General features: G+C 38.5%; 1 protein-coding gene across 12 annotated transcripts in view; it reads right to left on the bottom strand.

Moving 5' to 3' along the window:
* The window catches only part of PLEKHM3 (pleckstrin homology domain containing M3), a 229,420-nt gene that overhangs the window by 35,941 nt on the left and 168,380 nt on the right, over positions 1 to 25,099 (bottom strand). For 9 of the 12 annotated variants that reach the window (XM_064286748.1, XM_064286745.1, XM_003406101.4 and 6 more), the window contains one exon: positions 4,109 to 4,266. The exons of 1 other annotated variant lie outside the window; for it this stretch is intronic. In XM_064286748.1, the coding sequence (XP_064142818.1) occupies positions 4,109 to 4,266 (158 nt within the window). Of the gene's footprint in view, positions 1 to 8; positions 3,930 to 4,108; positions 4,267 to 25,099 lie in introns of those variants that run through there. 2 more of the 12 variants (XM_023541997.2, XM_023541989.2) reach the window with 2 other exon arrangements.

The following is a 25,099-nucleotide window of genomic DNA, read 5'->3' as shown; positions in this document are numbered from 1 at the left end:
AACATATAAATCATAGTTATTTTAAATTTCCTGTCTAATAATTCCAGAATCTGTGTCATATCTGAGTCTGGTTCTGATACTTGCGTCACCTCTTCAGACTGTGTTTTTATTGCCTTTAGCATGCCTTGTAATTTTTTGCTGAAAACTAGACATGATATATCAGGTAATAAGAAATGAATGAGAACTTTTAGTTTGAGGTTTTATGCTAATTTGTCTAGCAGCTGGGCTGTGTTTAATATTGTAGCTATTAGTGCCAGAGTCTTTAGTTTTCTTTTTGTGTATGTGGATTCCTTAGAATTTCCTACATAAAAGATTGTCATCTGTGATTAAAGGCAGTTTTACTTCTTCTTTCCCAATCCAACTGCTTTTAATTTCTCTCTCTGTCACTTTCTCTTTTTGTCTTATTTTACTAGCTAAAACCTCTACAATGTTAAATAAAAGTGACAAAAGCAGACATCCTTGCCTTGTTCCCAGTTTTCCTGGGAAAGTATGCACTCTTTCACCGTTAAGTGTGATGTTAACTGTAGGTTTTTTATAAATCCCCTCCATCAAGTTGAGCAAGTTTTCTTCTATTCCTAGTTTAAGATTTTTTTATAAATGGGTGTTAGATTTTGTCAAATGCTTTTTATGTGTCTGTTTAGATAATTGTTGGGTTTTTGTCTTTTATTAATATAGTGTGATGGTTTAGGTTGTGTGTCAGCTTGGCTGGGCCATGATTCTCAGTGGTTTGGCAGTTATGTAATGATGTAGTCATCCTCCATGATGTGATCTGATGTGATCAGCTAATCAGTTGCAAGGGAAATTTCCTCGGAAGTGTAGCCTACATTCAATATACATATGGATGTTTTGGCAAAGCTTGTCCTGTATCTGGCTCATCATCATCTGACCTCTGGTTCTTGAGACTTGAGCCAAATGCCTGCCGTACTGTCTGCCGACCTTGGGATTTGTCAGCCTCTGCAGCTTGTGAGACAGCAGCCTGCTATCTTACCTGCTGATCTCAGATTTGTTGGCCTCCGAAGCCCAGCTAGCAGCCTGCCACCTGACCTGCTAATCTTGTGTTCATCAGCCCCTGCAGCTACATGGGTCAGGAGAAGCCTCCAGCCTGATGCCTGACCCATGGATTTGCGACTTGCCAGCCTCTACAACCACGTGAGCCATTTCCTTGAGATAAATCTCTCTTTATATCTATATATACACTTCACTGGTTTTGCTTCTTTAGAGAACCCAGCCTAAGGCATATAGAGTATTAAATTAATTGATTTTTGGATGCTAAATCAACCTTGCTTTCCTGGAATAAATCCCACTTGGTCAGGATATATATATATATTTTTTTATATGAGGCTGAATTTGGTTTGCTAATATTCTTTTAAGGATTTTTGTGTCTTTGTTTATGGAGGATATTGGTTTGTAGTTTTCTTGTCATGTTTTTATCTGGCTTTGGTATGTGGGTAATACTGGATTCATACAAGAAGCTGGGAAATGTTCTCTCCTCTTCCATTCTCTGAAAGAGTTTGTGAAGAATTGGCATTATTTCTTAAAATATTCAACAGAATTCCCCCAGTGAAGCCATCTAGACCTGGATTTTTCTTTATGAGAAGATTTTTAAATTACTAATAAAATTTCTTAACTTGTTATAGGTCTACAAATATTTATTTCCACAGTCAATTTTAGTAATCTGTGTCTTTCTAGGAATTTGTCCATTGCATTTAAGTTGTCTGATTTATTGGTATAAAGTTGTTTATAGTGTTCCTTTATAGTCAGTAGTGACATACTTTCTTTCATTCCTGATTTTGGCAATTTGTGTCTTATCTCCTAATTTCTTCATCAGTCTAGGTAAGGGTTTGTCAATTTTGTTGATCTTTTCCCGAACAACTAACTTTTGCTTTCATTGATCTATTGTTTTTCTGTTTTCTATTTCATTAATATCGGCTCTAATCTTTATTATTTCCTTCTTTCTGCTAGCTTTGGGTCTAGTTTGCTCTTCTTTATCTAGTTTTTAAGGTCAAATCCTAGGTTATTGATTTAAGACCTTCCTACTTTTGGGATATAGGTGTTCATAGGTATAAATTTCATTCTAAACACTACTTTAGTACATCCTGATATATTGTTTCATTTTCAGAGCCCTAGGTGCAGTGATTAAAGCACTCGACTGCTAACCAAAAGGTCGGTGGTTCAAACCCACCAGCTGTTCCCATAGGAGAAGGATGTGGCAGTCTCTTTTGGTAAAAATTTATAACCTTTGAAACCATTCGGGGCAAGCTCTACTCTGTTCTATAGGATTGCTATGAGTGGGAATTGACTTGATGGCAGTGGGTTTGGTTTCATTTTCATTCAGTTAAAAATACTTTTAATTTCCGTTTTGATCTTTTCTTTGACCCATGAGTTATTTAGAAGTGTACTGTTTACTTTCCAAATATTTTGGGGTTTCCCAGAATTTTTTCTATTATGGATCTTTAATTCCATTGTATCAGAGAACATACTTGGTATGGTTTCAATCTTTTAAAATTTACTGAGGCTTCTTTTGTGGGCCAGCATATTGACCTACTCAATTAGATGTATTTTTAAAATTGAATTTTATTTTTTTATTAAAAAATTTTAAATCGAGATATAATTTACATACCATACAATTCACCCTCTTAATGTATATAGCCCAATGGTTTTTAATGTATTCACAAGGTCAGGCAACCATCACCACAATTCAATCCCAGAACATTTTTATCACCCTAAAAGAACTTGTATTCATTCGTAGTTACTTCTCCTTCCCTTCTCCCCCCAAGTCTCTGACAACCACTAATCTACTTTCTGTCACTACAGATTTGCCTATTCTGGACATTTCACGTAAACAGAAAATACAATATGTGGCCTTATGTGGGTGGCTTCTTTTACATAGCATAATTTTGTCAAGGTTCATATACACTGTAGCATCTACCAGAACTTTTTCTTTTTTTTAATGGCTGAAATATCCTGTTGTCTGGATGTATATACCACCTTGTGTTTATCCATTCATCAGTTGATATACATTTGGGTTGTTTCCATTGTGTGGCTATTATAAATAGTGATGGTATAAGCATTTGTGTGGGACGTGTTTTGAAGAAGTGTATCCAAATCTCTAGGCTATGGGTCAAGTGCTTGTACTCAAGAAACTGGAGACTGCGGTGTGTGTAGGTGTGTGTGTGTGTTCGTGTGTCTGCATTTCTGTGTGTGTGGTCAACCCAAGTTCCTGGGTGTTTACAAATAGTCTTTGGGCTTAAGAAGAGGCCAGAATGGCTGAGTCAACTCTTAAGTCCTAGCTCTACCCTACATGTTTCAACTCTCCCTGGCTACATGCCTCACCTTCTGTTCTGAACCACAGCGTAAGTGAGCCCTGCAGGGTGGGAAATGAGCCATGACATTCATGCTCAAAGAATCCAGTGCACATACACACAAACAGTGGATATTTCTATTACACTTTTGGGATGAGAGGAAAAGTGATATGTATCATTTTGTGATTTAAGAAAAGCAACAGTAAAAACCCTGCTCTCAAGTTAGTGGGGAAAAAAATTATCCATCAATCAATGGATGTGATGATGCCCAAATATTACTGTTGGTCAGAAAAATAATCCCACATAAACTTCCACTCTTCTCTCCTTTGGGTCCTAAAACTTTCATCACTACACTGCAGCGCATCTGTGGAGACAAGCACGTGGTGAGCCAGACAGCTGTTCACCAGGGTCCTAGTTTTATTCCTAGAGGCCCATCCAATTTTGGCTTTCCTCCGTGACTGCCATTTCCCATTGCCTTTCACTTGGCCCTGGAAAGGCTGTGAAGATTCTTCCCCAATCTTCATTCAAAAAATGAATCTGAAGGCTGTTTACCTAAAAAGGCAGAGCTACAGTTTATTTCTTTTCAACTCTGTCGTCTCATTCTGGAAAAAGGTAGCAAGGCAAAGGCTGAAATTAAATATAAGAAACCATAGGGTTAAAAAATGTTCTCCAAGTATAATGGAAACCTGATTCAGGCTGAGAGATGACAGAGATACAGTATTTGACTAAAAGTTGGCCTGCCTTTGCCAAATAAAACTGCATTTGACTTATTCAGGTATTCTTTTATGAGACAAGATATTCTGTACCTGCTTGTTGAAATATCCTCAAAGGGGTAGAGGATCTCTCCATTGTTACAGATTTCGCAGATGAACCCCTTCTGGCTGCACAGACTGCAGCTGTACACGTGTGAGGTGGCAAATTTAATGACCTTGCCCAAGAATGGAGCCAGCTTTCCCTCTATCACCTGCAGAAAGAGAAATGGGACAGGGAAGCAAATTCATTGAGAACAGAAATCTTTAAGATGCAGGAGGACTGGAATTCCTTTCCTTTACACAACAGGAAAACCTCTAATTATAATTTCTCAGCAAGTCACAGGAAGAAAAGACAAGTATTTTAGCTCTGAAAGAACTCTCTCGTTTAAACCACTGGAGACTGGAAAATGAAGATGCTGAAACTTCTTTTGTATTCCTCTTCCTTTGTAATGTGGTATAGGGGATTGAGGACCAAGAAATGGGGAGCGCTACTTCCACAGACCAAGTTCACGCTTACGGTGTGGTATAAGAGGAATGTGATAGATTTCCCAAAATAGATTCAAAACATAAGGGCAGATATTAATGTAGAATTTTATGTTGTAAATTCAATAATACCGTTTCGCCATATCCCCCAAAGAATATATAGCATGTGGAAAAAAAAAAATTTTTTTTTTTTTTGGCTGTCGGTAAGTACAATAATACAAAGAGGGAGTAAACTGGCAGTTTGAGGACCATATTCAGCCTATAGACTTTTTTTTTCTTATACATTGTTTTTTAAAAAATGGACCAATTTGAAGATCAAGAGATTCCACAGAGAAGTCCAGATTTTGGCTTCTCTTGGAAGATAGAAAATTTTACAAAACTAGGCCTGAATTCCACCATGATAATGGAGCTGCTTGCTCTAGGTGAGGCACATTTCCTCTGGTGACAGTCAGCCCCACCAGGCCCGAGTGTCTTGCATCTGCTTGTTTCCCCTGTTATGCTGGCAAACATCCATGAGTTTGGGACCCATGGTCAGTCAGATCCCTCCTCACTTAACTAACACTGTACAGGCTTCAATCACTTCAGCAGTTCACATGCTAACAAGACAAAATTTGCTTTCCTTTCCCTTACATTAACACACGTGTCTATACATGCTGATTTTGATTTTTAAAAAAAGGACAAAATTAATTTTATTTTGGAAATAACTGAATACTTTCTTGCAAAAGGTAACAAAAATAACATCTGAGGGAAATGTAATAAACCAAATTACAATGCCAAGATGAGTAAGTAGTAGGAATGGATAATACAAAAATAAGACTACAAATAATGTAATCATATGTTCCTCCATAAAATAAAACTATACATTAATATGGGAGATAAAAACTGAGGTAGGTTTTAAAACATCATGGAAGAATCCCACGATGTTTTAAAAATAAACACGGCAGTGGTTACTTCTAGGGAGCGGAACAAGCTGGAGAAACAAATCTTTCACTTTGTATATTTTTGTGTTTTTTCCACATTTAATGTATATATTTTTTTGCATTAAAATGCAAAAAATGCACCAAAAAAAAAAAAAATCAGGTTTACTGCTTTATAAGAGCGGAGTTTTTTTTTCCTTAAGAAAGTGGTATAAATTATCCTGGGCTAAGCAGATAAATTTTCCACCATCCTTTAACTTGCTCTCCTCTGTATCATCTTTAGGAAGCCATAGATTGACCTCTTTTATTTACGTTTTTTCAGGGACTGTTAACTCCAGTAAACCCCAGTAAGGCATGTTCCTAATACCAACACATAATACATGCTTTCCAGGAAATAACCACTACCAAATCATATACCCAACCGCCAGTAAACACTTTCCAATGTGTCATAGGGTTATTTCTAAATTGTGGTAACAATACTTCAACTGAGTTTGGTTTTCCTTATTTCACTCTGCCCTAAACAACTAAGGTTAATACCACAATTTAAAGAGAGGCACTAAAAAACTATAATTCATTTAGGGGAAAACAACCAGAACATAGAACAGTATAAGTATGGAAGTCAGATGAGTGAAGATTGTTTGAAGGAACTGAGGATAAGAAGACCTCAAGGAGGACATAGAAGCTATCATCTAGTATCTGAAAGATAAAATTGGCATCTGTGCATAAAGCTTGTCCTCTACCTAAGAGATGGGGTATGAACATTTTGAAGGCTGCTAAAATATTTTACCAAATTACACTGCCAGCAATGTATATTTATTCCTATTTAGAGCTAATTCTTATTTAAAACATGATACATATCTCTATTAAATCTTCTTCTATAATTGTTTGATAAAAATGTGTGTTTTTTTAACTTGCATAAGCCATGCACGTTTATTATTTAGGTTATTTCAAGATTAAATTTTTGGGTATAATGTTTTTTTATTAGCTACTGCTGGTATACTAGAAAATACCAGCACTTGAATATAGTATTGGCACATACTGATCTTTCATCAACGCTAGTCATTTTTAGGTGATTCTTTTGGGTTTTCTAGAAGTAACACCCTAGTCCCTTCCTTTCTAATATTTATACCACTTGTTCATGTGTCACGTCTTACTGCATTATCCTGCACTTCTAAAACAATATCAAATAATAATGCTGTTAATAGCCATTCATGTTATTTCACTGAGAATCAAACCGGAAATTATTTGGTCTATAATAAGTAGCTCATTATCTCCACCAAACACATCCTGTCATTCGCCATAGTTTTTTTTCTCTCTCTCTTTTAATATTAGTTTTATTGAGATATAACTTATACACTATACAATTCACCTATTTGAAGCACACAATTCAATGGTTTTTAGTATATTCACAGTTTTGCAATAATCATGACAATTTCAGAACATTTTCATCCCTCTCACCAAAAAAATACCCTGTACCTACCTATTAACAGTCACACCCCTTTTCCTCTTATCCCCCAGGACTATGCACCCATTAATCTACTTTTTGTCTTTATTGATTTGCTCATTATGGATATTTCATATAAATGGAATCATACAGTATGTGGTCTTTTGTGACTGGCTTCCTTCATTTAGCATATTTTCAGGGTTCATGTCGATTTTCTATTAAATGTCTTAGTATAAGTCTCTTTTTTTCATGCTCCATTACCACTTTCCAGGTTAATAATCTCCTAATTTCGTTCACTGATGCCAGTCTTTGATCCATCCAGCACACATACTAGGCAGTTTTAGATATCACTTTCATCATGTTATCACCTCTTTCCTCAAACCTTCAGTGAATTCTCATTTTATCATCAATAAAAATTCTTTACTCATTCATTCCATAAAATTTCATTGAGTTACTGTCTTAGTCATCTAGTGCTACTATAACAGAAATACCATAAGTGGATGGCCTCAACAAAAAGAATCTACTTTCTCACGGTCTAGTAGGCTGAAGTCCAAATCTAGGGCATCAACTCTAGGGGAAGACCTCCTCCCTCCATCAGCCCTGGAGGAAGGTCCCTCTCATCAATCTTTGTGTAGACTAGGAGCTTCTCTGAGCAGGAAGCCCAGGTCCATAGGAATTGCTCTGCTCCCAGTGCTTCTTTCTTGGTGGTATGATGTCCCCTGCTCCTCACTCCCCTTTCCCTTTATCTCTTGTAAGATAAAAGGCGGTGCAGGCCACACCCCAGGGAAACTCCCTTTACATTGGATCAGGGATGTGACTTTAGAAAGGGTGTTAAAATCTCACCCTAATCCTTTTGAACATGAAATTACAATCACAAAATGGAGGGCAACCAGACAATACTGGGAATCATGGCCTAACCAAGTGGACACATATTTTGGGGGGGACACAATTCAATCCATGACAGTTACTGTGTTTCAGATACTGAATAAAGAGTGAATTAGACAGAACTAGAGCTTAAATTTTGCCTGGTGTGCAAGCATCTCCATAAACTGATTCTAGACTACCTCTCCTGCTGTATTTTCCAGTTCCCAATATATATTATCTGTTGTGAGCAAACTTTTCCCTGAGTAGAATATGCTTACTCTTGCTCTTGTGCCTTCACCCATGTCATTTTCTCTCTCTGTGTTCTCTCTTCTTTTCTTAGCACTTATTTATATTTCACCAAGGCTTCGTGGCTCAGATCTACTGTGTCTTGAACTGAAAAGTCACCTTCGGCTTCTTCAGCTGTCACTGACCTTTTATGCTTCTCCCTAGTTATTGAAACCTTTACATCACATAATTTAATACAGAATTTGATGCTGTTTCATACTCTTTGTTTTTGTTCAGCAGGTGACTATATAACTTATCCGATTACATGTCAAACAGGCAAAAGTGGTATTCGGTAATTTTCCCCTATAAAAATAGAAATTTTATATAGGGGCAACCTAAAAGAATGTAAGTTGCTTGAGGGCAAAGACTGAGTCTCATAAGATTCTTAAATATCCTCTCTCTTCTAGGCCCCTAAATTCTTTTATTATTATTATTCTTTTTATTATTGTACTTTAGATGAAGATTTCCAGAACAAACTAGCTTCTCATTAAACAGCACACATATTGTTTTGTAACATTGGTTACCAACCCCACAACACGTCAACACTCTCCCTTCTTAACCTTGGTTCCCTATTACCAGCTTTCCTGACCCCTCCTGCTTTCTAGTCCTTGCCCCTGGGCTGGTGTACCCCTTTAGTCTTGTTTTGTTTTATGGGCCTGTCTAATCCTCGGCTGAAGGGTGAACCTCAGGAGTGACTTCATTACTGAGCTAAAAGGGTGTCTGAGGCCATACTCTCAGGGTTTCTCTGTCAAGCCATTAAGTCTGGTCTTTTTCTGTGAGTTAGAATTTTCTTCTACATTTTTCTCCAGCTCTGCCTGGGGCCCTTTACTGCGATTCCTGTCAGAGCAGTCGGTGGTGGTAGCCAGACACAATCTAGTTGTGCTCGACTCTGTCTGGTGAAGGCTGTGGTAGTTGTGGTCCATTAGTCCTTTGGACTAATCTTTTCCTGTGTCTTTGGTTTTCTTCATTCTCCCTTGCTCCCAACAGAGAGAGACCAGTGGAGTATCTTAGATGGCCACTCATAAGCTCTTAAGACCTCAGTTGCTACTCACAAAGTAGAATGTAGAACATTTGCTTTATAAATTATGTTATGCCAATTTAGCTAGATGTTCCCCAAGACCATGGTCCCCACAGCCCTCAGCCCAGTAATTCCATCCCTCAGGGAGTCTGGATACGTCTATGGAGCTTCCATGACCTTGCCTTGGACAAATTGTGCTGGCTCTGCCAGTATTGTATACTGTCTTACCCTTCACTAAAGTTACCACTTATCTATTGCCTATTTAGTGTTTTCCCACCCCCATCCCTCCCCTCCCTGGTAACCATCAAAGAATGTGCCTTTTTGTGTATAAACCTTTTCATGAATTTTTATAGTAGTGGTCTCATACAATATTTGTCCTTTTGTTACTGATTTATATCATTCTGCATAATGCCCTCCAGATTCATCCATGTTGTGAGATGCTTCGAAGATTAATCATTGTTCTTTATCGTTGTATAGTGCTCCATTGTGTATTTATCCACTCATCTGCTGATGGTCATCTAGGTTGTTCCCATCTTTTTGCTATTGTGAACAATGCTTCAGTGAACACAGATGTGCATATGTCTATTCGTATGACGACTCTTATTTCTCTAGGATATATTCCTAGGAGTGGGATTGCTGGATCATATGATATTTCTATTTCTAGCTTTCTAAGGAAGCGCCATATCGTTTTCCAAAATGGTTGTACCATTTTGCATTCCCACCAGCAGTGCATAAGAGTTCCGGTCTCCCCATAGCCTCTCCAACATTCGCTATTTCCTGTTTTTTTGATTCATGCCAGTAATGTCGGGGTGAGATGGTATCTCATTGTGGTTTTGATTTGCATTTCTCTAATGTCCAGGTTCCTAAGTTCTTGTTGACTGACCAAGGGTAACCTTTCTTCTCTTTCCTTTGGGTGTCAGCAGTCATATGTTGGGGCTATCTTTGTGTCACAAATTTTGCATCATTTTGCTGTGTAATTTAGGGAGAAACATAAAGAGTGTATGAAACTTGTAGCAGCTCAGATGTTCACAGACCCCTTTCTCCCCCCCTCCTTTTTTTTTTTTTTCTTATTTGTGATTAATTGCTCCTCTCAATTGTCAGCTCAGGCTCATGGCCACATTACAAAGGGCTGAAGCTGCTTTGAAGTTTTTCTTACAAAAAAGTGAGGTAATATTCTGTAAGTTTATATTAATATTATGGAAAGGAAAACTTTATACTTAAAAATTTTCAGGGGTAGTGAGAGAAATTTATGTTTTAAATCCTGACTTTAGACACAACTACTAGCAGCACTGGGAAGAAAACCCAGCTATTCTAGTTTCTTATTCCAGAGGTTTCATCACTACTTCAGCAAATTACTTAACTTCTCCAAGTCTCAGTTTCCTCAGGTGAAAAAGTAGGATAATATCTATCTTGCAGAGCTGAGGACAGGATCAGATTTAATGTACTGAAAGCACTAAGTGTGTATGGCTTAGTGCAAGTGAACAGTAAATTTGTGTTGTTGGGTGTTGTCAAGTTGGCCCCTGACTCATAGTGACCCTATATCAGAGTAGAACCACCCCATAGGGTTTTCTTGGCTGTAATCTTTATGGAAACAGATCACCAGATCTTTATTCTGCAGAACCACTGGGTGGGTTCAAACTACGACCTTTTCGGTTAGTAGCCAAGTGCTTAACCGTTGTGCCACCACATCTCCTTGAACAGTAAATAGTAACTCAATATTAGCTTATCTTAAACTAAACAGAAATTTTCTACGACTTAGATTCATTTCTCCTTTCAAACACTTAAGATTTACAGCAGGGAGAAGAAAAACGGGCATGAAGTTCCTACGGCATTTTTTTTTTTAATAATTTTTATTGTGCTTTAAGTGAAAGTTTACAAATCAAGTCAGTCTGTCACATACAAGCTTATATACACCTTACTCCATACTCCCACTTACTCTCCCCCTAATGAGTCAGCCAGCTCCCTCCTTTCAGTCTCTCCTTTCATGACAATTTTGCCAGTTTCTAACCCTCTCTACCCTCCTATCTCCCCTCCAGACAGGAGATGCCAACACAGTCTCAAGTGTCTACCTGATACAAGTAGCTCACTCTTCGTCAGCATCTCTCTCCAACCCATTGTCCAGTCCCTTCCATGTCTGATGAGTTGTCTTCGAGAATGGTTCCTGTCCTGGGCCAACAGAAGGTTTGGGGACCATGACTGCCGGGATTCCTCTAGTCTCAGTCAGACCATTAAGTCTGGTCTTTTTATGAGAATTTGGGGTCTGCATCCCACTGATCTCCTGTTCCCTCAGGGGTTCTCTGTTGTGCTCCCTGTCAGGGCAGTCATCGATTGTGGCCGGGCACCATCTAGTTCTTCTGGTCTCAGGATGATGTAAGTCTCTGGTTCATGTGGCCCTTTCTGTCTCAGGGTCATAGTTATCGTGTGACCTTGGTGTTCTTCATCCTCCTTTGATCCAGGTGGGTTGAGACCAATTGATGCATCTTAGATGGCCACTTGTTAGCATTTAAGACCCCAGACGCCACATTTCAAAGTGGGATGCAGAACGTTTTCATAATAGAATTATTTTGCCAATTGACTTAGAAGTCCCCTTAAGTCCTACAGCATTTTTTAAAGGCACTGAGTTATCCTTCCATTTGGATGGGATCAGTAGAAGTTAGTGTAAAGCAGTCAGATCCATTGCCTTTGATATTGTTGTAAATGAGAATAAGGCTTGCCAAAGCATATTTACTTTTGCCAAGGCCAAAATGCTGGGGGAAGACATTTAACATGCTTCAAACTTGATTAGAACCACCTACGTTAAGGTAACACCTTAGCAAGAAATTTTCTGTCTTACTCCTTTCCTATTTGTAATTAAATCAGCCACAGGTTAATATAACACTATAACAATCCATCAAAAGTCAGAAGGCCACTTCATCTTTAGCATTAGAAGGCTGGTGGATTTAGTTAACCAGGTAGTCATTTGGATATGTTATGACTGATAGTGAAATGGACCTCTGAGATGAGGTTTAGCATATCCCTCTATTTATTCCCCCAAAGTGCATGTCTACGTGAACAAAACCATGACAAAGTAATTAGCAGAAAACATATGTAGCTCTTCCCCCATCTCCTCACCCCACTGCACTCAACCTCCTTCACCTTCTCCATACACCAAAGTGCCCTATCCTCTTGAGAAAACGCAGATGTCCAAAATAGGGTGAAACAGTTTGTTTCTGTTTTCAATTAAATTTAATTTCTTGTACTAAGAAAGGTATTAGTATGATTTACTTACTTGGGGAGTGTGCAAACATACAGTGAATTCAGAGGTGCTACAAGGACTGGGTATTCAAGGAATACACACTTCCCTTTGTAACTTAAAATTGTGTGTCATTTTATAGCACTGTAGGACAAGGACAAAATGCAACTCCAAGCTGGTATCTTCTTCCAGATTTTGCTATTTTTCATTTTTGCAATCTCTCTAAAATTCTTTTCACTCTGTTATTTGTTACTTCTAGAACTTAAGGGACTATCAAATGTCATTTTTCATGATCCAGCCAGCTGACAAATATACTGAATAGGCTACCCTTCTTGTGTGAAGGCAGCCCACTAAAGCTGCCTGGTCGAACTTCCAGCTCAAGGATGCACACATTTCCCTCCCTCTTCTGTTCTGGTCAAGATGGTCACATTGGAATTTGAGGCCTATGGCTTTCTTGCAGACTAAGACAACAGGCTTTATTTGATTTACTTTCTTGCAGACCAATCAAAAATTACAATTAAGTTAAAAAATAACCTAGCGCTGCCTTCTCCAAACCACAGTTTTAGAAACAGCTGCTTATTACTCATGTGTGGCACCAGGAAATTGCAGTGTCATGTTCAAGGTCTGTAGCCAATAGCGATCTGTGGGATTGGGAGAAGGGCACAACTGATTCTTTTATGTCCATTACCTTCACTCCCTTGGCACTACCACAAAGTTCATACTCTACAGGGGAGGGAGACAGAGAACCAGAAACTTGGAAAAAGAAAAGAGAGAAAAGGCTCTTTCTCATCGAATTTCTTTATGTATTGGCTAATTCCTTCCCCTTGATTTGTCAACTTACCTTCCATTTCAACACAAGTGTTCCTTAGCCATTATGTAACATATAGATTCTGGATGACTGTTGGGAATACTTTGATGAAGAGGCCTGCTGCACTTGACAAATGGCTCCTCCTCTAAAAGTCTAACCAAGAGACCCAATTCATATGAACAAAGCCACTTGCCACTCATTTGTAACAGTCTAGCTTGATGGAATGGGAGAAATAAAACTGTCACACATTGTAAATGATTTCAAATATAATCTACCTTGCATTTGCTCAGCCCAGGACCATGAAAGGTTGTAGTCACTATTCCACTCCAAGCGTCATTCCGTGGCATTGACTGGGGGTAGAGTGAAGCCCTGATACTCTAGTGACCTACGCCAGGTGAGTCCATGGGAAGTTAGGATCAACCAGCCTGTGTAGTCTGCTCAAGCTTGAAAACCCTAACACACAGTAAAAATATTCTAAATCTTCATTCAATTTTATTTCTTTTAATTGTAACTCTTTACAAATAGGAAAAAAAAAAAAAAAAAAGCACACCCCCCCAAAAGTATGAGGGACTTTCCTATTTCAAAAAGTTTGTTAAAACTCCATTTTCCCATAATTAACCTTTGAGCTCCTTATCAGAGCTCAATTCTGGGATGTTTGTAAGTAAACAAAAAACTGTCTCTTCTCTAATTAGCTGCTCTTCCCCAGTCCATTATGGGACTGCTCTAACACGACTTAGTTTTTGGCTAATCAAGCACTTCACTGAGGGTGGATTATATCACCAATTAGCTCTTATCTGATTCTCTCACAAAGGTGACAATTTCTACTTAGATTTTGGAAACTATGTGATAATTTAATCTGGATTAATGTAATTGGGTAGATTTGTGAGTGGCCACCATTGTTCCTACCAAATTACTTTTTGCTTACTGCTGGAAAGTTAAGTCTTAGGGAATAAATGAAAAAGGAATTTTAACTTCAATTTTCTTCAGCGGTGACAAAAGGAACCCAAACCAAAAAACACATTGCTGTTGAGTGGATTCTGACACATAACGACCCTATAGAACAGAGCAGAACTGCTCCACAGGGTTTCCAAGGAATGGCTGGTGGATTCAAACTGCTGACCCTTTGGTTAACAGACAAGCTCTAAACCACTGTGCCATCAGGGCTCCAAGATGAACCTAAGAACACAAACTTGATTCAGAAAAATATACAAATGGGGCCCACTTCAGGCAGTTTTTCTGCACTGAGTAAAATGCCTCAAAGGGTACAATCTGGTCAAGCCACGACTCCATGGAACTTTGGTGGAGCATTTGCAAACAGTAATTACAATTATGAGGCCCAAAGATCCTGAGCCCCAAATCAGGCCACACAGTCTGATATTAAACCCATTGCCATCGAGTCTCATATTAGTACATAGATATTATTTATATAGCAACAATTGTGAGGTTGGTGCAGGACCAGGGAGTGTTTTGTTTTGTTGTACCTAGGGTTGCTATGAGTTGAAATTAACTTGATGGCACCCAACATAATATTATTTATGGGGAAAATAGATAAAAATATTTTAAACTGAGACAGTTTCAGAAAAGCTCCATGGTATGGGTAGCAGAATTTTACTTCTCTGTTAATTAATTACATGTCTGAAATAAATCTGATTTGGGTCTCTACTATTCATTCATTTTAGCCCTAGTTATGATACCACTGACTCATCGAAAAGTAGGCCCGGAAAGGCCCCAAGAAGTCTTTTTAACTCTGCTTCCTCATTTAATATATGAGAAAACTGAGGCCCAGAGAGGTGATATGAGCTGTCCGAGATCACCCAGCCAGTTAGTGATAGACCCTAACTCCCCCTCTTAAGCCTTCTTCGCTACTCTAGGAGGGGGCTTCCTGAGGTCGTGTGGTATCAGAGCACAGCCCCCAAGGGTTTGGTTCAGCCCAGGAATTCTGAGGTTGCGCTACACCTACTGACCCTCCATGTAGAAATCGAGGATTTCTAAAACAGGCTCAATCTCTTCAAGGAAGCAGGATGTACAGTCTAGGTTGGTCCAGGGCTTGAGCCCAGTTTTGATTTGCATTGGACTTGTCTTTGGTTTACAGAAATATTTATGTATTGTCCAATATATTGCCCTTGTACAAAATTCTCTTAAATGGACACATCTTGTATGATTTTCCGAATATGGAGTGTGATCTTCAATAGCACCTTACTGGTGGTCAAACTACTGGAAAATTCATAAAGTATAGCAACACAAAATTCTGTGATAAAAATGAACTAAACATCAACTTAAACCCTATGATATTTACCAAAAACAGAAAAGCAACTTTTTTAAAGGAAGAAGAACTACAGCTGGAAAAAGCAAAGCAACTCCTCGTACACTGTATGTGAAAGAAATGGAAGAAATATCGCTCTTTGAAGAGGACTTGAATAGAGGTCAACATGAGACATCTTAACAGAAAACAACAAAAGATCCAATATTTAAAACCCAAACCAAATCCATTGCTGTTCAGTCGATTTGGATTCATAGTGACCCTGTAGGACAGTGTGCCCCATAGGGTTTCCAAGGCTGTAAATCTATGGAAGCAGACTGCCACATCTTTCTCCTGTGCAGCAGCTGGTGACCTTTCAGTGAGCAGCCAAGTGCTTTAACCACTGCACCACCAGGGCTCCCTTCCCATATTTAAAGGGATAGAGAAGTAGAGAGGGAGAAAAAAAGCAACATTACCTGATCATATAAGAGCATAAATCATTAACAGTTTAAAAAATAGAGAAAGGCAACATAGATGTTCACGAGAGAAAAAAGGATGGAGTTCATTGAGATCTGAAATGAGCTAGAAATCTTGGTTTCTATTCCCAACTGAGTCTCCAGTAAGCCCTAAGACCTTTTAAAAGTCACTTAAGTTCTCCATGCCTTGGTTTCCTCATCTATAAAATAAAGCGATTGTACTAAGTGATTGGTAACTAGATGATCACCAGCAGTCTCTTTCAGTTTGAAGATTCTATGATTTTGTGATTAACCAAAGAGAAAACATCAAAAGAAGCTTGCTGACTATCCCAGGAATAAAGAAAGGAGGTATCTGGGGAGATAGATAAAAGGTGAGTTTGGCTAGACCAATTAGAAGATATCCTAGGAAATTTTCAACAGAAGTGAAATAATGCCGCCAGCTTTTCATCCCCCCCGCTTGCTGAGTGCCATTCAAAGAGGGAGTGAATGCTTTTGAGGAATCATCCTCTCACAGGTGTGCAACCAGATTTCAGTTTTCCTGAAGACCTCTGCAAATACCTTCCTTTCATCAGTGTATTTAATTAGTTAATGTGGAGACAGCTCTTTAGAAATGAAATGGACAATATAAGTGCTGAACATTATTATTACTTAACAGCTTTTATGGGACCAGCAATGCCTGAGCTTCTATGAGAAACTAAAGTGAGTTCCTGGCTGGAAGGCTGCGATCTAATAAATTGTCGGGGCACTGATGGGGGGAAAACAAACGCTGCGTATAAACTGAAATAGGTGCTCTTTATTAGCTTGCATGCCATTGTCTAAGATTGCGGGCAATTTTTATTTTTTGCCTCAGGTGTCAACAAGCAGTAAAGCACCACTCACTACACAGCATGGATTATCATTTCACACATCCTGTTTTTCAGGACTATTATCTGCTGCGCTTGTGGCATTTGTATGCCTGGGTGTCTGTATAGCCAGGATATGGATTCAAATACATACGAGAATTTAACATATGATAAAGGTAGGGAGAGAGAGATTATTTAATAAATGATGTTGAGTAACTGGTTAACCAACAGGTGAAAAAAATTAAGCTGGACCCCTAACTCATTCCACAACCAGATAAATTAATATTTTAAATATAAAAAGAAAACCATAAAAGTATTTTAAAAACTATAAAATAGTATTAGAGAAAAATATGAGAAAAAGACTTTTGCGGGTCAACATTTTATAATCTTACAAGCCATAAAAATGATAAATCTGTATAATACAAAACAGAAAATTTAGCACAACATAAAATAGCATTTTCAAAGTCAAATGACAAACAAAACACTGAGAAAAATGCTCCCCATTTAAATGAAAAAAGTGTCAATTTCTTTTATATACAAAGAGCTCTTTCAAATTAATTAAAAAAAAAAAAGACCAACAATACACTTTAAATACAGGTTAATTAAACAAACAGGCAGTTTACAAAAATTACAAATGACCAATAAAGTTAGAAAAAAAGATGCTCAACCTTAACTGACAATGGAAAAGAATGCAAATTTAAACAACTGTTATTTTTATTTATCAGATTGGCAAAATTGATCCTACAGTTAATGAAGAAAATTAATGTAGGTATAGGGAAACAGGCACTCTTAAGATACTGTCAATGGAAGTATAAATTGGTTGCACATTTTCAGAGGGCAATTTGGCAAGATCTATCAAACTGCAAAGCATACCCTAGACCTAGCGACCTTGCTTTAATGAATTTACAATACAGACACATTCATGCAAGTGCACTGGGAAATATACAAGGGTGTTTACTGCAGTATTGCTCTCAATAGAGAAAAATTTTAACTGGTACAGGTTAAAAATTAAGGTATACCTATACTACACAGCTGATAAAAAGAATGAGGTAAACTTTTATTTGTACTGAATGTGCATATGTGCCAAGACATCCAGGGTATACTGTTAATTGGAAAGGTTATGTGTGGGAAAGTAATATAGTTGGATCCCACTTGTGAAAAACAGAAAGAGGAAACATTTATACAGGCATAGAAATGTCTAGAAGGACAGACTAGCTACCGAGTAACTGAAGCTACCTCTGTGCAGAGGGATGTGGGGGAGAGAAAGGCAGACTTGTAAAATATAATTCTGTATTCTTTGATTTTTTAATAAATGTTTAAATTATTAAGAAAAAAACAACGGCAGCTCATGAAGCTTCACTTTAGAAAAATCTAGATGCGATGTGCATATGCATACATGCAAACATTATAAAAACATGGAAAGCTTTCTTCGTTTTTTGTTTTATATGACCTGTGATCTCACTTGTCCCTAATAACTTGTTTATTTTCACAAAAGTTCTTGAAAATTGCCTATCGGGGCACCTGTGATGACAGAGCACCAGACTTGATGCTCGTATCCAAGGAGATCCCTCTGCCTAATCAGAATGTTCCCTCATGGGTTTTTCAGATTTGGAAGTAACACTGCCCATTCAATTAGAATGATTTATAAGATATGCAGAGTGTCAATAGCCATATCTAATACAAGGCAATTTAAGGCTGGCTTTTGTTTACATGATTATCATTGAATTCTAGACATTTAATCTTATCTCTTTAAATACTTAACTGGGAGTTAGTAAGAAATCAGTTAAGATGCACACTGCATTTTCTAAGAACCTCACTTAAATGTTTTAAATACCCTCTTCCATCTAAGACCCATCTCTGCTTGGGCAGGTTTTTTTCCTTCCTGCCCTATCAGAGATAGACCTGTCCTCACTGGCTCCATCCTCTGAGGAACATAACTTGATCTTGAGTACCTGGTTGGTCAGTCAAATTGGGAAACTTTCAACTGTGTTTTGTAATCAGTAGGAAAAGGAGGAGAAACAGCATTGGCATTTGACTTTTTCACCCATTCCCTATCCATGTGGAAGTTACAATAATTTCACACCACTCAGAGTATGTTGCGGGGGAAGTACGTTGCCCAGTCTGAAGGTTTTTACTACTTAGTTTGATGTCAATCCAAGGGAAAGTCAATGCACTGACTAACCTGCTTTAGACTTGGCCATAAGAAAGAAATGAAAACCATGGTTTTGTAACAGGAGGACATTCAAAGGTAAGATTAGGTTCTAAGGGAAAAGCCTTTGGAATGGCATGCCCACCTGCGACATGCCGGGGGTCTGGTAAAATCTAAATGGAAATGGGAACCAGGAAAGGAAGTCCATTAATGAGCCAGTTTTCCAGAGAGCTGTCTGTGATCTGGTCTAGCACTCCACATCCTTCTCCACACCACCCCATTCGTTTGCCTTCCCCCATTCTAGCATATCTGTAACCACAGTTTCAGAAGAGAGAGAGATGACTCTCGTCTAGATTCCTTTGCTACTGACAGTAACTCTAGCAAAGGGAAAACTATCAACCAAGACAGAATATTTGGTATCAGCTATAGAGGCTTCAGTTTTCCTTGGGTTCCCTGCCCTTCAATGAGTATGGGTAATTGAAAAAGGACTTTACCTCAAGCCCTCTAAGTCCACTTTCTTAGTTAAGAAAGCTCAGCTAGTTGAAACTCCAAGCACTGGCAGACTAGCTTATGTAAATTGGGAGAAGTTTTTTCTTTTTTTGTCAAATTACTCTTTATTACAATTTTTTTTATAACTGTTGATGCTTTTTCCTATAAATTTCATTTCATCTGGTTTTAATATGATTAAAAAAAAAAAAAAGATTACACCAGCCTAATTTGTTTATATTTGCCTATGTTTCCCATACCTCCTACTTTATTTTTTTTTTAATTGTTCTTGAGAACATACACACCAGCAGATATACCAATTCAACAATTTCTACACATCATGTACAACTCAGTGACATTGATTACATTCTTCAAGTTGTGCAACCGTTTTCATCTTCCTTTTCTGAATTGTTCCTTTCTCTTAACATCAACTCCTTGCTCCCCAAGCTTCCTATCCGACCTTTTAAGTTGGTGTTGTCAATATGATCCCACCTGGATAGTTGTTTAAAAGAGCATGATACTCCAGGCAAACATTCTTTACCTATTATTGTTTGGTTAAGGAGCCCTAGTGGCACAGTGGTCAAGAGCTTGGCTGCAACCCAAAAGATTGGCAGCTTGAACCCCCCAGCTGCTCCATGGGAGAAAGCTGTGGCAGTCTCGGCTTCTATAAAGATTATAGCCCAGGAAACCCTGTGGGGCGGTTCTACCCTGTCCTACAGGGTCACTACAAGACGGAATTGACTCTGTGGCAATGGGTATTGCTGGTTTAAAGTCTTCAGAGGCAGGAGAAGAAGTTTCATTGGTTATAGCTTGTCTTTCCATACTTACTGCTAGTCTTTATCTACCATGTCTCCACCTCCTGCTCTCACGACGCCTGCCTACTCATCATTCCCTGCAAAGTTATGATCAAGATAACTATCATTTACTGCTATCATTAGGTATAAAGTATTGTACTGTTTGCTTTCAGTATTTATTTCCACTTCTTACTACAACTGCCCAAGTATTACTATACTCATTTTATAGATAATTAAACTGAGGCATAGAAAGAATAATGGACTTGTTCATGGTCAGAGTGCTAATGTGCATCAAAGCTAGAGTTTGAACTCAGGCCTGTCTGATTCCAGTGCTTGGTTCTTTCTGTTGTTAGCTGCAGTAGAGTCAGCCCCTGACTCATGTTGACCCCATGCACAATGAAACTAAATGCTGCTCCATCCCATGCCATCCTGATGACTAGTTGGGGATCAGACCTCTGAGGTCCAGAGTTTTCACTGGCTGATTTTCAGAAGTAGATCACCAGGCCTTTCTTCATAGCTCACATTAGTCTGGAAGCTCCACTGAAACCTGTTTAGCATCATAGCAGATACAAGCCTCCACTGACAAACGGGTTGTGGCTGCACACGAGGTACCCTGGCCGGGAGCCGAACCCAGGTTTCCTGCGTGTGTGATGAGAATTCTACCACTGAACCACTGGTCCTTTCTACTCTACCACGACTCCTCTCAAGTCACATGCTCTCAATCCCGGTTCACTTTTCTAAGTCACTTTTTATTGCCGCCACCACATTGCCCCCTTTTGCTCTGCTGCCTCTCACAGGTATAAATAGATCACTTTAGAAGGAAGAATGACTCTTACCCTTTTCCTATTATAGGCATTTTCAAGTGCCTTCAACCTTAGCATTCAAAAAGCTGAAACTAAATATTTCTGGAGTATTCCTGTCACAGGCCCTGGATCCAAACATTTAAATTGCAACACAGTCCAGACAAAATGGCAAGCCTTTGAGGAGATGGGGTTATGGTCTGATGGCATGAGCACAGAGGGCAAATGGAGAAGTTGCTGCCAATTAAGAACCACATGTCCTTCAGAAGAACCTCTCGGGGATGTGTGATTCGTGAGCTCCTGGGACACGCACAATTCCTGAGGACTGAGCTGGCTGGCTTTCCAAACACGAGGACAATGGAGGATGAACTTTGTGGGCAGCCAGAAAGGCCATAATGGGCAATTTTTGAACTGCCCTTGAAAAGCATTTTATCATTGGAATAGCTAACATTCTTGTTGATTGTGTAGAACAAAAAGGACCCAAGCATTTGACCATTTGGTACACATTAAGGTCCTTGTTCTGTATGTCCAAAGTGGGCATTAATGTGCAATCTGTAGAAGTCTCACAACTTGACAGGAAGATGGCTGGCTCTGCAACTGCTTCCTGACAAGCTTTGGCATCATTTAGTTGTGATCATTCAATCTTACTTGTTTTTAAGATTATAAAATAAGTTATTTAATTCTTTAGCTTATCATCCTTATTAAACTATATATATATGGGTTTTTTTTTGTCTCTAAAACCCAAACTAAAAATTCTTATTGTTAAGAAAAAGTATAAAAATTCAACTCAGAGTAAACAAATATTTAAAATAATATAAAAAGTGAATTGGGACAAAGTGATTCTAAAGTTCATCTGGGAGAAAAAAGGATGGGTATAAATAAATTTTCTAAGACAAGAATATGAGGCTGTGTTTGTGCTACCAGACATTAAAACATATCCTAAAACTCAAATAATTTCAAAGGTTTGGTACAGGCATAAGAATTGTTTTTGAGGAAAGAGAACTGATTGCTCAGAAACAGACCCTGGGATACACATGTAATTAGAATATGGAATTAAAGTCAGCTCGGAAAGGATGGATTATTTAAAAAATGGAACTGAAATGACTGCTTCGCCATCTTGAAAAAAAAATCAAGATGTATCGTCACTTCATACCATGAATTCAAATGAATTCCAGAAATGTACTAAATTATTAAATAGACAAAAGAAACTATAAAAAAAAAAAGCTTCTGGGCTCATCAGGAAAATACAAATGATGATTTATTTGATCTGAGGATGGGGAAGGGCTACATAGATCTTACAGCCATGAAGAGATCACACAAGAGAAAATAAATGGGCATATCTGAACATATAAGAGTTTAAAACTTCTGTTTATTAAAAAAATCATCTATAAATTGAAGGTCAAGCAAAACTGGGAAAATATCACACATAAAGTGTTGACAGCCTTAATATATAAGACACTTATACAAATTAACTGAATAATTAGCCCACCCCCAAATGGGCAAAAAATATGATCAAACAATTCATAAAAAAATACAAGTAGTGACAAACACATAAAAGTGTTTAGTCTCATAAATAATAATAAAAAAAAGATACAGAAACTAAAAAAAAAAAAAAAACCTTTTACCTAAGAATTATTTTTGTTTTTTTAAACGACAACACTTAAGGCTCTAGAGATATGGAGAACCTGCTTACACTGTTGGTGGGCATGGATAAAGTGACGCGTATCCAGAGCTTTCAAAAAAGTTAAAATCCTCTGACCATAGTAGTTCCTCCTCTGAATTTAACTTAAATAATCAGAAACCAAGGGATTTTTGCAGAAAAATGTGCATCACAGTATTATTTATAACACAAATTGGAAACCCCCTAAATGTCCGATAAAAAGGAGCTTAAACTATAATGATGGGATCTTATACAGACATTCAAAATAGCTATTTCTGAAAATATTTAATAAGTTAAAAAAGTAGGATTAAAACTTATATACTGTAAACATGAGCCATGTTTTTTTACATTTAAAAGAACTAGCTGGAAATGTATCAAAACGTTAACTATGGTGGTAGGCTAGCAGTAACCCTAATGACAACAACACCTGCCAGGATACAATCTCACTAAATCCTCAGCACATCACTGTGAGGATCGGGTTATCTACATTTTACCAGAGGACACTGAGCACTGGAACTGGACTCAAACTCAGGTCTGCCAAGAGCTGGGATCTGGATCTCTCTGCCAGGCTGCCTGGATGGTTATCTTCTCTTTTGTAACTGTCTGTTCTTCCCAAATTCTCTTTAATGAGCATATTTTTACGATCAGGAAAAAAACAAAAAACAAAAAAAACCCCACAACTTTAAAAAAAGTGAACTGGGGCTAACAAGGCCCTTTGAGGTTCTGTGTCCTGCCCTGTGACAGTATGTGGTATGGGGGACGATACTATCGCTGAGCCCTCTTACCCTTCCCCATTGCTCTGGGTTCCCTTTCTTCAATTTCCCTTCCTTTTCTCCCCTTCTTTCCAGTGTAAATCATGGGGCCACTCACTGGCCTTGTGAGGGAGGGAGGCCCTGTGTGTGGAGGTGCCATCAGGGCCGGTGTGGCCTGCTCACATTCTTTCCTCTGTCTTCCTCTTTTCCTTCCCTCCTGCTTACCCTGAGGCTTTCTAGCACCCCTGGGAACAAGCCTGGCTCAAGGTTCTGGTTTAACAAAACAAAACAGAGCTTCCTGGGGTTAACTCTGGGTTTGGCCTTTCACAGTTCTATGATTAAATTGCATTTTTCAGTGGTTCTGCCTTTAAACTCAAACCCCTTTAAAAAGAAATTTAAGGAGAGCAAAACATAGGAAACAGTGCCAAATGCCAATAACATACTTTAGTCATTTGGGGAATGGGCAGCTTTAGAAACCGCAAATTCCCACTTATGCAAGGGCTACTTGAGCTTTTTTCTTTATTGCTTAGTGACAGAGGCCCGGCTCTTAGAACATGGTCAGAGTTAGGTCTCTCTTGTTTGTTTTCTCTCCTAACCCCTGCCCCCCGCCCCCAGTCTGTCTCTCTTTCTCTCTCTCTCTGTCCCTTCTGTCTTTGAAAATAGTTTAAAAAGGTCTGGGTTATGACAATGGGAGTTGGCTGATACTACAGCTTTAATCAAATAACAAAAATCATTTCCACTTATGATGTAGTTCATCAGACTAAAAGGCAGATTCAAGTCTATACCTTGGTACCTGTTTAACAAACTCAATTACATTGAACTACCCATTCTAAACCTGGGAGGCTCCACATCTGTGACTGTGCCTTCAGGTGGCAAGGTTTTGGTACTATGTGTTCACCTGTGGGTTCTGTTTCCTTTTTCCTAAAGAAAGTGTCTGGAAGGGGAAGATAAGATGCAAACATTAATTGTTTTGCACCTATGCCTTCCAAGACTATGGCTGGCCCAAAACAAAATGGAAAGAATACCTGATAGCTCTCTTCTGGGCCTTAAATCTATTTTGACCACTAGGGACTAGGCATTGAAGCATCAGAGAGTCCAACAAGGAGGTTCTCTTTCTCAGGCCTCCACCTTCAGAGCTAGAGTAAGGTGTGGCCTGGCTAGCCCTGGGGCACAAACTGGTAAACCATACTACAGTATCATTGAGTAAACTGGAAAGAAGGTGCTAATGAGCTCAGGTTCCGTAGCCACTCCTTAAATTACTGGCACTCAAGGATAAGTAGATAAAAAAAAAAAAAGTAGATAGCAGTGAACAATTTAAAAAATGTCTCTTTTTCTTGAGTACTGAGCATTTTGGTGGTGAGCCTATGTCAGGTGCACAGAGCAACGATAGGGCAGGGAGGCAGACCCAGAATCAGACAGCTGATAGTCATCTGAATTAGCAGTGAACAAACATGAATGTGAGAGATTAATTTTACTGCTAAAGGTTAATGTTGACTGATTTGGTAAAAACTACAAACTAAAACTAGAGAGAATAAGAATCCTATAAAAGTCTGAAAAAGAAACAAAAATTCTCAACAAAATACTAGCAAACCAAATCCAGCAGCGTACAATTGAGATCTATCCCAGGAATGCAGGGTTAGTTTAACATCTGGAAATCAATCAATGTAACAAACCCTATTTAATTCTCTTTTTTCATGCGGGAGACCTGAGTTTAATTCCTGACCACTGCCTCTCATGCACAGCCACCACCCATCTGTAAGTGGGGGCTTGCATGTTGCTGTGATGCTGAAAAGGTT

Source organism: Loxodonta africana, chromosome 6 (genome assembly GCF_030014295.1).
Source record: "Loxodonta africana isolate mLoxAfr1 chromosome 6, mLoxAfr1.hap2, whole genome shotgun sequence".
Lineage (NCBI taxonomy): Eukaryota > Metazoa > Chordata > Mammalia > Proboscidea > Elephantidae > Loxodonta > Loxodonta africana.
The sequence above is the reverse complement of the archived record's forward strand: the minus strand, read 5'-3'. Positions and strand labels throughout refer to the sequence as shown.